At 33.8% G+C, this 14,529-nt stretch overlaps 1 protein-coding gene across 6 annotated transcripts in view; it reads left to right on the top strand.

The window, feature by feature from the left end:
* ADAMTS6 (ADAM metallopeptidase with thrombospondin type 1 motif 6) overlaps positions 1-14,529 on the top strand; it is a 150,764-nt gene that overhangs the window by 77,130 nt on the left and 59,105 nt on the right. For all 6 annotated transcript variants that reach the window (XM_071801811.1, XM_071801812.1, XM_071801810.1 and 3 more), the window contains one exon: positions 3,816-3,957. In XM_071801811.1, the coding sequence (XP_071657912.1) occupies positions 3,816-3,957 (142 nt within the window). The remainder of the gene's footprint in view (positions 1-3,815; positions 3,958-14,529) is intronic.

Genomic DNA, 14,529 nt, shown 5'->3' with positions numbered 1-14,529 from the left:
TCAATTTTAAACATACCACTCCAAATCACACTTCCATTACTTATGCCCTGATTCTGCAAATATTTGTTATTATCCGTAGACTATTGAGCAATCTGCAGAGTTTATTCATTAATGTCAAGTTAAGCAACTTTTGTAACCCATACAGAAATATATCCCGATAACCCTCTAGAAGTCATTTTTTACTCAGGAAAACTGTTTAATAAATATGAAGTAAGGATTCTGTTAGGATCCAGATGTTATATATAGGCATGCAGATAATTCATATTTTTATATGTAAGTATTTGCATAAAATGCACTGTGTTTACAGTTAATAAATGATACTATTTTTTCCATAATTGTGGGTAATTTGGTAACAGAATTAAACAAAATATTATGTATAGTATCCATACATTTATGTATATGATTGTTTAGGTATAACAGATAATTACAGATATATATAACACATTTAATTTATGATCGTTAATCATAGCTTGCATTCACATAATTATGAATGAACCAATTCTGTAACATTAAAGTATTTTCAATGCCAATGCTCTGGTATATTTTCTTCAATGATTGAAGGAGCTGTGTTGTACTGTACATGCTGCTGAGGTATTTGGGAATAGATACTTTAATAGGAGCATAAACCCTGAAAGGCCTATATCCGTGGTTTTTGCTTTTTCTCTTTACTTTACTTGGATACAACAGTGATGTCTGTACAGAGGTGATGATCCGCAGTTTTGCATTGTTCAGTCTGTAAAGATTGTAACATTGAATCCCTGGTTGCTGTTATTTTGATCAAGCGTGTCTGACATCATAAGTTTTCAGAGAATACTTGAGTATCCTTGATATCCTTCCCAACAGAAGATTAATTTGCTGTCCTGTGATATTTAAATACAAAACAATGTTTAAATCATATTGTAGTGTTTAGAAGCGTCTCTTGAGGCACTGCACTGGCATAATGGGATAAAATGACATTAAGCTTAGGTATTTTGTAATTGAAGTCAGTCCTACTGTGTCCCATAAAACCCCAGGAAATCAGCCTGAATGATGAAAATGAGAAAGCCTTGGAGTACTAGTAGTTTCTTGTAGAGTAAATAGAACGTATGGTGAGTTTAAGATTGTCTTATTTCTATTGCAGACACTAAAGATTTATCCACTTCCTGTTTGAAAATATAAATTCTCTGCAGGGATGTCACTTAGGTTTTTTGACATTGTATATGCTTCCTAACATGAGATAAAATCACAAAGCACAACAGCCTTTGTAAGTTGGAATTTTCTAAAATTGCAGAGGTGAAGGTATGTGGGCATTCTTTTCCTTTTCACATGTACACAAAGGACCTGTAGACTCTGTTTATGAAGTGCTCTGATAAGATTATTTTTCTTGCACCCTTCTGGTTCTTTCCCCTAGATTTAGCAGATTTTTTTTTTTTTTCTGAAATATCTCGGTTTTGGTTTGATGGAGCAAAGAGAAAGGGAGAAGAACGAGGACATTCCTGAGTCCAGTAGAAGTTGTCTGGAAAGGTTTCATGATCCTCAGCCTGTATTCATCCTTTGCACAGCTTTGGTGAGACCTTTCATTACCAATGGAAAGTCCCTGGGTTTATTAATGTGTTTTATAACACATACTATTTCTTTTCCAAGAGACTTCAATTCACACAATACAGTACTAAGTCCTAACACAACTACTTGAGAGAAATAATAGAACTGAAGCAGAAAGAAAGAGAAAATCAAATTCTCAGTCTGAGAGGTTTTGATGTAATGTAGGTAGTAGGTGAATGACTGCTTAGTAGTAATTTTCCTGCTTTTTTACTACTACAACAATACTTCATTATGGTTGAAATACTGTCATTAGAGCAGAAGAAGCATGCTTTTGTATTTACTACAAGGATTTTGACTTACATTTCTGCATTTATATGTCTTCTAGAGTAGGCATAGACCTTAATTTACAAGTTTGTTGAATTTGAAGATTTAAATCTGATTCGATAATCTAATCCTTGGAGAGGTACATATGCCTATCGAGAGAGTCACCAGATTTAAAGAGTATTTTTAAATGCCGTGCCCTTGGCTGTCTGTTTACAGGATCACAATTTACAGGCCAAACTCTACAATATTGGAATCTATGGAAATGTTCCCATCATATGCAATACTAGCTCAAGCTGATGTTGAATGCTAAACTTCACAGTGCTTGTTTAAGCAAAGTTCCTATCTGCAGCCTGGTCCAGACAATGCAGAAAAATCAGATATTATTTGAGTTATTTTCATACATACAAACCACAACACTGAAATATTTATATTCAGAAGAATGTAGGATAGTTTCCCTGCTTCTGCTGTTAGAAAATATATATGCTTGCAGTAATTAAAACTGAATAAAGGGGCAAGTACATCATTTTCTATTCCAGAACAGTTGATATTTTAAAGGTAGATTTCAGCTGAAGGTGTGTGTGCATGCAGGTGAATCACATTAAATAAATTGTGATTAGTAACCAAATATCATATTTTTTCTGTATTTACCTGGTTATTGCCTCATTTGCCATTTACCATCTTCTTCAATGGTTGGAATTTGTTTGTTTCTTTGCTTTTTCAGAGTGTTTATTGTAGTATTTCAAAGAATTGAATAAAACAGGGTTAAAATCAGAATATGAAACATGTAGTTAAAAGAGGCTTTTGCTCTTTTTTTTATCTGCTGATGAAAAGTATAGAAAACTGGAGATCTCAAAAAAACAGTGTAGAACATTCACTTCAAAATTATGTGCCTTTGGCAAGGTGCATGGAAAAGATTTGGGAAAAAAACCATAAGTGCTGGCAAAATTTGTAGGAATGTTGGAAAAAATTTGAAGTGTTGGCATAAGAATTCTTTAAAAATCCTCACTTATTCACATATGAAATGAAAGTAAAAAAACATATATCCACTTTTATGCATACTGTGACTAAATAAAACTGAATAATTGTATTTAGCAAAGTACAAAGTTTTCTAAACTGAGCTCTGCATTTGGCTTTCTTTGTTATTTATTCCACTACTCTAAAATATTGCGGTTGAATATGGACGTATTTTGGAAAAAAACCTCACCAACCACCAAATAAAACAGTGAATACAAAAGAAGAAAATATTTAAGTTTTCAAAGATGATGATCTTAGTTCTAGCATGAAATTTTTAAGACTAAATAATACCATAGAAAAGATCTTGGATCCACACTTTCTTTTTTTCCCCCCCACTCATTCTAGTATAGGTGCATTTGAAGATTCTGCAGAATTTTTACCACTGTAACTATTTTGTTCACTCAAATATGCAAAACCCATGCATGTTAAGGTCCTAATCCTATAAACATTCAGTCATATTGAAATTTAAATGTATTTTATATAAACCAATTGAACTGCTTATATCTATAAGATTGTACTGTTTGAAGGCTCAGAAGGGTTATTAAGAATTGTAAACTTGATTTCTATTATTTGCTTAATTTGTTTATTTTTCATTCTATGACCAAATGTAGCTATTCTTCAGTGAAAACAAACAGGAATCCTAAAACAAAAATGAAAATCAGTCTTGTGTGGCTCAGAAATTATCGCAGTTAAAAAAAGGATAATATATGAAATCTATTTCACAATTAAAATAAGCATTTTTTTGTTAAGAATAATGATGAAAAAATATTTTAATCTCTGAATTCCCTCATTATTTTTTATTTTTACTATGGGTGTACCATCTTACTGTTTGTTTATTGCAATCACCTGTGTTTCACACCCAGTGCTGTTAAAAGTAAGAACTAGATACATGATATCATTACTGTGATTTACAGTCAGTAAAATACCTAATTGATTTGGTCCTTTATGTTGAACAGTTCGGGCCGTGGTACTTGCCTTGATAATGAGCCTCCCAAGCGTGACTTTCTTTATCCAGCTGTGGCCCCAGGTCAGGTGTATGATGCTGATGAACAGTGTCGCTTCCAGTATGGAGCAACATCCCGCCAGTGTAAATATGGGGTAAGAAGTCTTCATCCTTATGCTGAGTGTTCTGCTTAGTCATTTGTATATATTCCTTTATAACATGAATCTTTAGTTAGATGCAGTAGTGGGTTACAGATTTCCGATAGCGTGTCTGATGCCATCATACATAAGCAAAGGGTACATTTTAATCCTTATGCTGCATCTTTTGCTTGAGTCATTTGTGTGTACTGTACACCAAAATCTGTGGGTAACAATGAGCCGGGGAAAACATTCTTTAATTTTAGGAATAACAGGGTCCCAGAATACTTGATCCTGGTCCTTGTGAAGTTTACTACAGAATTTTCTCTGTTTTCAGTTAAATGAGATCAGGTTCTTGTGTATTAATCTTGAAACATGTTATCTGTTTAGCTGGCTTAAACTTTGCAATTTAAAGCTACATTTTGTTACTTTTGTATTTTTATTGATTTGTCAGGTCTGGGTTGGTTTTTTTTTTTTTGTTTTTGGTTTGGTTTGGTTTGGTTTGGTTTGGTTTTTCTGTCTCTGTCATTGAGTTTATTGTTTCTGACATTGTTCAGATCTCTTTTTGGAAAGATGAATTAGATGAATTATGGTTGTGGGAACAGAGGAACATGAAGCTAGATAGCTGAATAGAATACTGAATAGCTAAGTACTAGCAAAGCTGTGGCTGCAAGTACCAGTCTGCAATAATTAAGGTAAATAAATTTACAGGAGAAATTAAAAGCTGCACACTTAAGCCGTTATGCAATAAACTTATAAATACTTAATGTAAAATCATGCAGCCCAAAGTATATAGTAGAAAGATGCATTCTGCTGTGCTTCTCATCAAATGATCAGCTGAGACTAAATTAAATAAACTCTGAAAACATATGTAGTAGTTTAAAAGTTAATAATTTTAATAAACTTTAATTTTTAGATTATTCAAATAAAACAATCTAATAATTGAATTTATACTCTGTATACTTCTCCAAAGACTAGCTACAAAGAAAATCCATTTTTAATATCCCTGGAGTGATAAATACAATATTATTCTTGGGATGCCTCTTTGGCAGATCGCGTTGTGCAAAGGATTTAAAAACTGTATGTAGCTGGCTGACTATCTTGTTGGGTCTTCTACTCCTGATCCCTCATCGAACCTCTTTTGGCCTTTATTGTTCCTCTTTAAATTCTCACTTCCACCACTGTTCTTTAAGGGTCCTGTTTTCTGTCACTACATCTGAGTCAGACCTTTTTTTTTTTTTCTTTTTTTTTTTCTTACAAATTCTCACCACACACTCTGCTATTTTCAGACTAAGGAAATCTGCAGGTATTTAATCCATGATTTATAGCATAGACTTTGGAGATATGCTGCATTTTAAGTGAAACTGAAAAGTTAATAATGTGCAAAACATGGCTTTTCCACATGTATGTTATTTTTTCAAACACTGTTAAAACTATGTAATCATTGTTGTGATGATCATGCTGCGCAGTACACTTTTTTCTTAAACCAGTTTCTAAACCACAAACAATTGGAAGTAATTAAGATGTGTAGGTAATATTGGCTTTCTGCTTTCTACTTTCATTTAGATTTAAAATTTTTGTTGGGATTCCTTTATAGTTACAAAAAAGAGGTTGACCCTTAATTGAGGCAATAGTTAAAAGAAGTTACATCTTCCTGTGACATTACCAGTCCTCAGAATTTATATACTGTATTGTGCTTCATCAGTGTGCCTTCAACGTGAGAATAGCTTAAAAGTGTTTCAGAAGAAAACCTATTTTTAATAATAGAGTTCAGAATCCATATATAGCAGATTATTGTAAAAGTCTGGTAATATCCACTGTTAGAAATTATATGCATTTAAAATGGTGTCTACATTTAAAAATATTATCCACCATGGCCGTAATCCTCTGTAAATGTGATCAAGATGATTATCATTGTACAGATTTCAGGTGATAATTTTGAAAGGGAGCAAAAAATGTATTTGGAAGCTGGTAGTACAGATGAAAAATATCCATATAAGAAAGACATATTAATATATGAAAGGTGTTTTAGAACTGAGTAGTGGAACTAGATCTAAATAGCAGGAAAAGCTGAATTGAATATTCTTTCCAACTCTTTATCAAAAATAAACAGTTACTGTTTTAAATATTCATATTTGATGTACTGTTCACATGAAGATGCCACTAATAGTTTATTGATCTTATTCTAACAGACACGTGTGTAACTGTGGATGGAAAAACATAGTAAAAAATCCCTAATTAACAGTGGGCGTAGTTTGTATACTAACTTCTTTTTAGCATTTCATTTAGTGCTTTTTATTTGAAGTGTTCATTAAAAAAGGGGTAGAACAGGTTTTCCAACATGGAGTTTAGTGACCCAAAAAGAAATAACTTCTAAATCAAAGGGAAACCTTGGAGAAAATTACTTGCCTTTTTCTCTTGCTCATGTTCTTTTCTGGTCACATGAGAAGAGAAACAGTCAAATTCTCAAATCTAAGGCAAAAAAATTACAAGTCTCCTTTGGGCTCTGATATAGCTTTCAGGATAGTTGGTGCTTTTAAAGTAACTTGGAAAATCTTCATGTTCTTTCAACTTTGTAATTCTGTCTAGTAATTCTGTGTAATAATGTCTTATTAGCCTTAGGAAAAATTACCTCTTTCAACCATCTAACTTTAATGTTAATCTGTGTTCATTGCCTTTTCTTCCATATTTCCTCATCCCTTCCCCCTGTATGCTTATTTTAAATTGTTTGTTGCTTTTGATCAGAGATCATGTCCTGTTCCTGCAAAGAATATTGCTCATTTAAGTACCTGAAGTGTTTTCTCACTTAGAAACTTGAATTTAAATACATAGAAAGGTGTTTGAATGGTTAAGACATCAGAACTGAAGTGCTAAAGGAGCCGTATGTTTCCACCTTTCTGTGTGTTTACTGACAAGGATTCAATTTGACCTTAAAAGGAGATCTTTGTAGTTGTTGTGATACTATTGTAAGCACTAGACCTAATGAAGCTGTTCAGTTACTTACAGACATAACTCTTCCAGCAAAAGCATTGTAGCTATTGGTCAGATTTTCCTGTATTTAGCACCTTGAGTCGGCCAAGAATTCAAAGAGATGCTTTAGCTGGCTGCTTTAGCTCTTTGAGATGAGAAAATGAAACGACATGTTAGCAAGTAGACAGTGATGCTACTATTGTATCGTTATTTATAGTGTACTTTCCATCGTTACTGACACGGGTAATTTTAGAGAATTTAAGTGAAGAAATAGTTACTTTGAACAAAGAATTTGAGAGGCTGTGTCTCAGACTACTTTAAATAGTAATTTTTAGGATACGCTTTCAGATTCAGGAGAATGTAAAATTTGTGACTTACAGGGAGCCAAATTGTAATGGTGGAAATTTCGCTAAGTAATACTGACACATAGCTTTTGCCTAAAGGCAATACATTTTTTCCAGATTATCTTACTGGTTTCATGGCAGTAGGAGATTTTGAGGTTATTAGGAACAGTGCTAGTTCTTGTTCCTTGATGTAGCTACTGACTATGCTATATCTTCTAGAGTGATGCAGCATGAATTCTCTTATGCTGATTGTCAAGTGTGTCTCAGTTCTTTGTTCTTTTTTGTATGCCAGTTCTCCTGATAGTTCAGGCCTTTTTCAATACTTTTGCTTAGGTGAGTGTAAAGAACATTTTTCATTTGCTCTTTACCTCCTTAACCTTTGAGTATCTGCCTAATAACAGTTGGCTTTTCACTGTCTCTGGGTTAACTCAGGAAAGAATTCTAGTCTTGACTTCAAATTTCTCTGTTTTATGAGTTCAAATAATACCTGGAATATGCCTGACTGTAACTTACAGATTTTTGGTTCAAAATAATGCTTTCCTCTAGAGCTGGTCCCCACGTTTTTAGGATGGAGGGTAAAAACCTCAGACATTTTACTAGCAGTTAATTCTTTATGCATATGGATGATATTGCTGTGGTGCATTTTATGTTCTGTGAAGCAGTTGGCTGCTAGCATGGGTTTCAGAGATAGTGTCTTGCAATTTCTTTCGTAGTTTTTTTTTTTATTTTATGCTTTTCTATCATCATTCATATCAGTAAATACTTTGAGTAATGGGAAAAGGGAACAAACTCCCTTTGGATACATGGCTTCACTGAAATCAGTAGGACCAGTCTTGATTTTTCACACTAGAGTTTAACACATGAGATAATGTATTTTAGTTGATGACAGGTAGCTCTCATCTTTGTCATGGTCTTATGTTTGCAATTAAATTCTCCAGTTAGTTTGCCAATAAAAAATAGCTTTAAACTCAAATACCAGTTTTTATTCATATTTTGTTAGTGCATTTTGAAGGACAGATAGAGTTCAAGCTATGAACTTACTGCTTGTAAACAGGCAGAATTAAGATACATTCTCAGAATACAGTGTCTTCCTGCTGCCTTCCATAGTTCCCTTATGTTAGTTGTCTCTAGGAGATTTTTCATCAATTATGGGGAGTGGCCATAAAGTTAATTACCATTACTGGAAAGTTGCTGGGAGAGCATTGCCTTCACAAATACAGGATATGCAGTTGTCGTGCCTTCACTGCTTCCTAGTTTCCCATATGCCAGTTCAGAAATAGGATAGTTAAACTGAACTAATTAGTAATGACCGAAACAAACCAACATTGGTCAGCTAACTCTCAAGTCCAGGAAAGTAAACAAATTGCCATATAGAATGGTTCTAAAATATTTCTTCTAGGGCAAAATAGCCTGAATTACAATTGACCCTTGTAGTCACATGATACAAGCTTCAATGTTAGTGAATTAAACTGTTTTTACATGAAACATTGATGTTATTTTTTCCAGTTAAATAAAGGGTAGTATTAAGCTTGATGTAGGGATTTTATAGGAAAGTGGAAGCAGATTCTGGAAGCTGTTTTTTTCAGAAGGAAAGGCAGAAAAGCCACTGGGCTCTCTTTGCACCAGAACTACTGATTCCCTTTTGTTCCCTCACCCATGGATACTGTGACTAGGGTTTTGTATTAATTTGAATCTGTACATAGTAACTCACTGAAAAGTGACTTTTTTTCCCCCAGTTTCTTATGTCATACCATGGCAGGTGCTTTATGCTTGGTGTTTGTCAGCAGAGTATGAGTAGTTTGATCTGATGGATTTATATTATGTTGCTCACAAATTGGTGTTAAAAGTATGTGTAGGGAAAGAGAGGAACTGAAGATCCTGGTATTATACTCTGTCATTTTTATCAACCTTTCCATTATTTTTTTATTTCATAAGGTCTTGCCCGTCAAGTGCAAAACGTCTCATCACAGTTGTGCAGGCCTTTTGCATTTAGAATTATTAAAGTTTCTAGCTTTTCTTGTGTAAGGACTAATTGGATCATGCTGTAATGAAGAACATTGGAAACACTTTCAGCTTTATTCTTGAAGTAAATTTTGTTCCCTCTTCCTTTTAAGATTAGGGTGTGTATAGCCAAGGGAAATGCCACAAATATTCCTCAGTCTCTATCCCAGAGTAGTTTTACGTACTTCTTGTATCTTTTTTCTAGCAAGTTCCAGTAGTCCCCTTCTTTACTAGGACTGTCTTGTCTCCAAACTCCCTTTCTCCTTCTCTCTCTTTTTCTTTTCGTCTTTCACAAGAGATGCAGATGGACCAATGTGCCTGGATGTTATGAAAGCTGTTTAAAAGATTCAAGGGGAAGCCATTGGTCAGAGCAGGAGGAGTGCATTAGATTATAATAGAAGCAATAATGAGATTCCAGATACTGGAACGTGGTTTGAATAAAGTTGAGATAGGTTGTATGGGTTTGAAAGGGAAGATGCTACTTGGATGTGATCGACTTTTTGAGGCTTCTGTAGTTGCCATAAGGTTCACATAAGCACCCAATATTTAGGAAAGAATGCTGGCAGCATAATACGAGTGTACCACTTAAGTAACGGATTCTATTTTACATTCTTTCAGCATGTTGTGATTCGTAACATGCTGCACCACTTAATGAGCATTTGGTAGTGGAGCACTAAAATGGTAACTTTTGGGTGCTTATCTGAACTAAACTTTGACCTTCTGAAGTTCACCCATAATTAGAGTCTTCTGGTTTTAATTGTGGTGCCAGCAGTATTTCAGCAGTGAGGCTGAAAATACTCTAGGTTGATGCTCTTCAGGCCTGAATTGTAAGTTACAATTCAAGCTAATTATTTTTATGCTCTATTTTAGCAAATGCTCATCAAGAGGTGCAGCATATTAGAGATTAAACCACTGAAAAAAATATATGAACAAAAAATTATACTCCCAAATTATCGCAGTTTAATGTGTATTGTGAATGTATTTCCCATCTTTTTTTTTTTTTAATATTACAGGCCAGACTGCTAACTTTTGTTGGAGGCTTTCGTTAGTGTTGAAAACATTAAGAACAGCACAACAATTTGACCTTTGCTCATATTACTGAGTTTTCATTGTGCTGTATTGTTACCATTTATGGTGATTATGATATAGGATGCTTAGATGTTACATAATCTGAAATGCCTGTATGTAAGTGTGCATGACACAACAGAAAGAGGCTCCATCATCGATAACACTTAGGCAAAAGGAAGATAATTTGATTTGCTGTTTTTTTTCTCTAGATGGGTTCAGCTTTGTTTAATTTACTGCAAATACAAGCATCCGAATTCCAAACTGAAGTCATGGAGTCCTAAGATACACCGTTACAGGTTGTCATCTATCTTGTCTTGATCTTGTGAAAGGCCTCAGCTTCAGTTTATGTTTCCTGGATTTTTAAAACACTTTCCCTTGTTTGCTTTACCAATTCATAGTTATAATATCCACACATTTGGAGCTTGACTTTGAGGTCATTGATAAATTTTGAAATTATGGTTCTTTCTCTTAGTTTCACTAAATTATTCACACAAGCTTAATGTTGGCGAAAAGGTATCTTAGTTTCATCCTACGTCCACCAATAAAGAAAAGGCTACCCTAAAGGGTCCCCTTATGTTGGTGGGTGGGTGGGTGGGCGGGTGTGCGTGTGTGTGTGTGTGTGTGGAAAAAAAGCAGTATGCTTTCTAGTAATGATTTTGGGCTTGGCCTTTCCAGGGCAGCTCCTCATATATTTTTAAGGCTGGTGTATTAAAACCAGAGGGATGTCACAGATGGGATGGTGGTGGTAAGGAAATAGCTCAAATCAAAACTATGAAACAAAGGTAGTACCAGGTGTAGGGTGGAGTTGGAGAACAGAAAGCTGTATGCACCTTAGTCAGAATTTCTCTGTTAACTTTCCAAAATCAGCTGAAAATAAAGAAGACATAGGCCTAATAGTATCTGATATAATTCCATTTTCATTTAATGGAATAACAGCACAGATAGATTTTCCACTTCTTTTTAGGTATCTTATTTCTTTTCAAATGACTATTAATGTTTTTTACCTTTCACGTAGAGAGTGATGGAGAATGTACTTGAGATTCTACTCTTTCTTTTAAATGCAAAACTGTAAGGGAAAATAAACAACTTTTTAAATAAATCTGGATATATTTAAAATAAATTACAAAAATACTTTATTCTTTTCAATATAAATTACTTATACAAATTGATACATTATGTTATTTTAGTTAATATATCCTCTGTGTTTTCCCTAGTTTTCTGTAAGGAAATATTCTGTTGATTTTAGGATATTGCATGTCTGTCTCAAACAGAATTCTTTTCTGATTTAGGCAGAGGTTTTTGCTCAAATGTTAACAGTGTGATGCAGCCCATAGTAATTTTACATTACTTTTGTCTTTAGGGATTTACTGAGCCAAAGTCCAGCTGAAGTTAAGGTCTGAATAAGGGCTACCAGACTATGTCAACAACAATAATATATAGTTATGATGTACTGCTTTTCATTCTATCTCCTAAAGCAATGTAGGAAGAAGGAGAGTATTTCATTTTGTGGAGCAGAGAGATCAGCTGACATGCTTAGAAACATGCTGCAAATAGATGAATGACTAAAATAGTTTTGGAGTCCTTTAACCAGTAATTCACATGGTTCAGCCGAGTGTTTGGCATTAAAATGTCTAGGTGATATCAGTTCAGTGCATTTGAAGAAATCTAGTGTGACAAAAAAGCCTGAGTACACAGATAGATTCCTGTTGAAAGGGACTTGTTAAGTACTCTCGTTTGTGGATATGTTAGCCTGGGAAGAAAATACATGTTTTAGTTATTACTTCACTGTATATGTTAATATATAGATGGTATACTTCTGTGGGAATATCAAAAGTGAAATTCCCCACATTAACTCTGGAGTACAAACCAGAATTTTGGGTTTAAATCACCCTGAAGTATAGATGTTTTCAAATTCCAGACTGTTATCCAGATCTGATTTTTTTTCCTTCTGTCTGTACTGTAATGATTGAAATCTTTGTTTCTTTTCAATGCAATTTAATTTTTGGCTTTTCAGAACATTGACGCATGCTTCACAAAATCAGCACAGCTATTAATTTAAACATTTGTCCTTGATTGCATGCAAAGTAAATACAGGGTCACAAGTAGAGTCCTCATAGTCTGACATGTTTAAGCGTAGAATCATGGAATGCCAGGTTAGAAGGGGCCACAAGGATCATCTGGTCCAACCTTTCTTGGAAAAGCACAGTCTAGACAAGATGGCCCAGATTTGACAGTGTAAAACACATGTGAAACATGCGCAAATAAATCACACTAATTTTCCTCAAAAAAATCAGCAAGTAAATTAAATGTAAGAATAAATAAGGCAGTATTATGACAGGAGCACCTCATACTGTGTCTGAAAGGAGCCAGTTTCAGGTTTTTCACTTTGAAATCCATGCTGTATTGAAGTTTGGATTGATGGTTGATTCAGATATGAAGTTGATTTAGTGTTGAATTTTAGCACCTTGATGGATGTTGCATTTATAATCTAATTAGATTTTTAAAGAATCTTTGTCATGTATCTTCTTCTCTTTCCCTGTTCTATTTGATGCATTAAACCCAATATCTATTTGTGTGTATTTTAATCTGAAAATTTTATCAGCCGAGTGGCAAAAGCAAATGTTTTATTTGGAGATGTAAGAAAGTAAACATTTATACTGTTTGCATTTCTTCAATGAAAAATTCTGATCTGAAAAGTTGGATAGTTCTGCATTGGCTGCAGGTATGCTTTTACAAGTGGCAATATTTCTTCTAAAAAGAGGCTCAACAATTCGCTTAGAACCACTCCCCAAATAGGATGAAATAGCTTATAAATTATATAGAAACTCTAGAAATTTTCAGTAGTCATTCCTCATAATTTCAGACCTTTCTAATAGGGTATGTTTTTAGTTATTTTTTAAAAAGATAACTTGCTTCTGCCAGTCGTGCTGTCTTAACAGTCCTGAAAGAATGGCACCAGCTTTTAAACTTTGGAAAGAATTTTGCATTATTTAAGAGAAGGCTGTACTGTTGATCTCTGTTACTGCACCTGCTAGTGAATAATGTATAAATAAATGAATTTGTATATGCAGTAAAATGCAAGAAACATGAATCTTCAGGTAAAACTTAACAGTTGTTCCTTTTGATGTGTATAGAAAGCCCAGGTCCCAAATACTCGGTTTTTTTCCTCAGATAAGCAATTAACTTTGCGGGGGGGAGCACCTCATAATTTTAATTTATTCACACTGTCTTTTTCTTTTTGCTCTTTGTACCAAGGTTCAGCCATAGAATCTATACAAGGATTATTTGTAGAATGTGATCTTAAGCAGCAGTTAAATAAAATGAAATAGTAGTGACTATCATAAGATCATTTCAAAGCTCTGAATGTTTCAAATTTTAAAAAATACTTTAGAATAGAAAGTATCTACAATCAGATTGTGAACTCTTGCATAGATCTCAAAGTAATACAACAAAGATTATCATGTAAGTAATTTACTGTAAAAGTAAAACACTTCTAATTCCATTCTGTATGCATACCTGAATCCAAGGGCAACTGAGGCAACTATGAAGATTTCTAATGTTCAGGCAATTTGGATCATTATGAATTTCAACACTTAGTTTTAACAAGAAATCTCAGCAGAATTGGCTTAGTTTAAATGAGTAAATGTGCAAAACCAAATGAGAAAATATGTTAGGGAAGAAGATTATTTGAAAATCTGTGTTTGTTTGACACTGACAACATAGGAAAATAGGGTAGGATAAATAATTTATGAAATATTAGCCACAAATGTAAAAAACATAAAGGAAATATTTTAGTACATAGCTCTATAAGTATTAAATACATGTCAACTGTTTTAGCAAATGTTACAGGAGTGCAAGTAGTTCAAGCTCAGAAACTTTGGTTTTAACTAAAGGAAACAAAAATAGTTGTTGCTGTTTCATATTTCAAAATTAATGGGATCCTTTTATCATATAATTTTGAGGCAGATAATTACAGTAATGGAGATACTACAGCACATCTGAAGACTGCTTTTACAGCAACACTAAAATATACTAAGAGCAGTATTAGCACTAATCAAGAAAAAAAGCAACTAATAAAACATTAATTGCATGGCAGGTGTGAAAAACACGTTCTTGTAGTCTGCAGTTTTATGCTTCCAGATATTTTTTTTGGCAGAATATTCTTAGGTAAAATATGGTAGCTTTGAAATTGCTCCCAAATATTTCA

This window comes from Patagioenas fasciata, chromosome Z, assembly GCF_037038585.1.
Source record: "Patagioenas fasciata isolate bPatFas1 chromosome Z, bPatFas1.hap1, whole genome shotgun sequence".
Classification (NCBI taxonomy): Eukaryota; Metazoa; Chordata; class Aves; order Columbiformes; family Columbidae; genus Patagioenas; species Patagioenas fasciata.
This window is presented reverse-complemented; position numbering and strand designations above follow the sequence as displayed.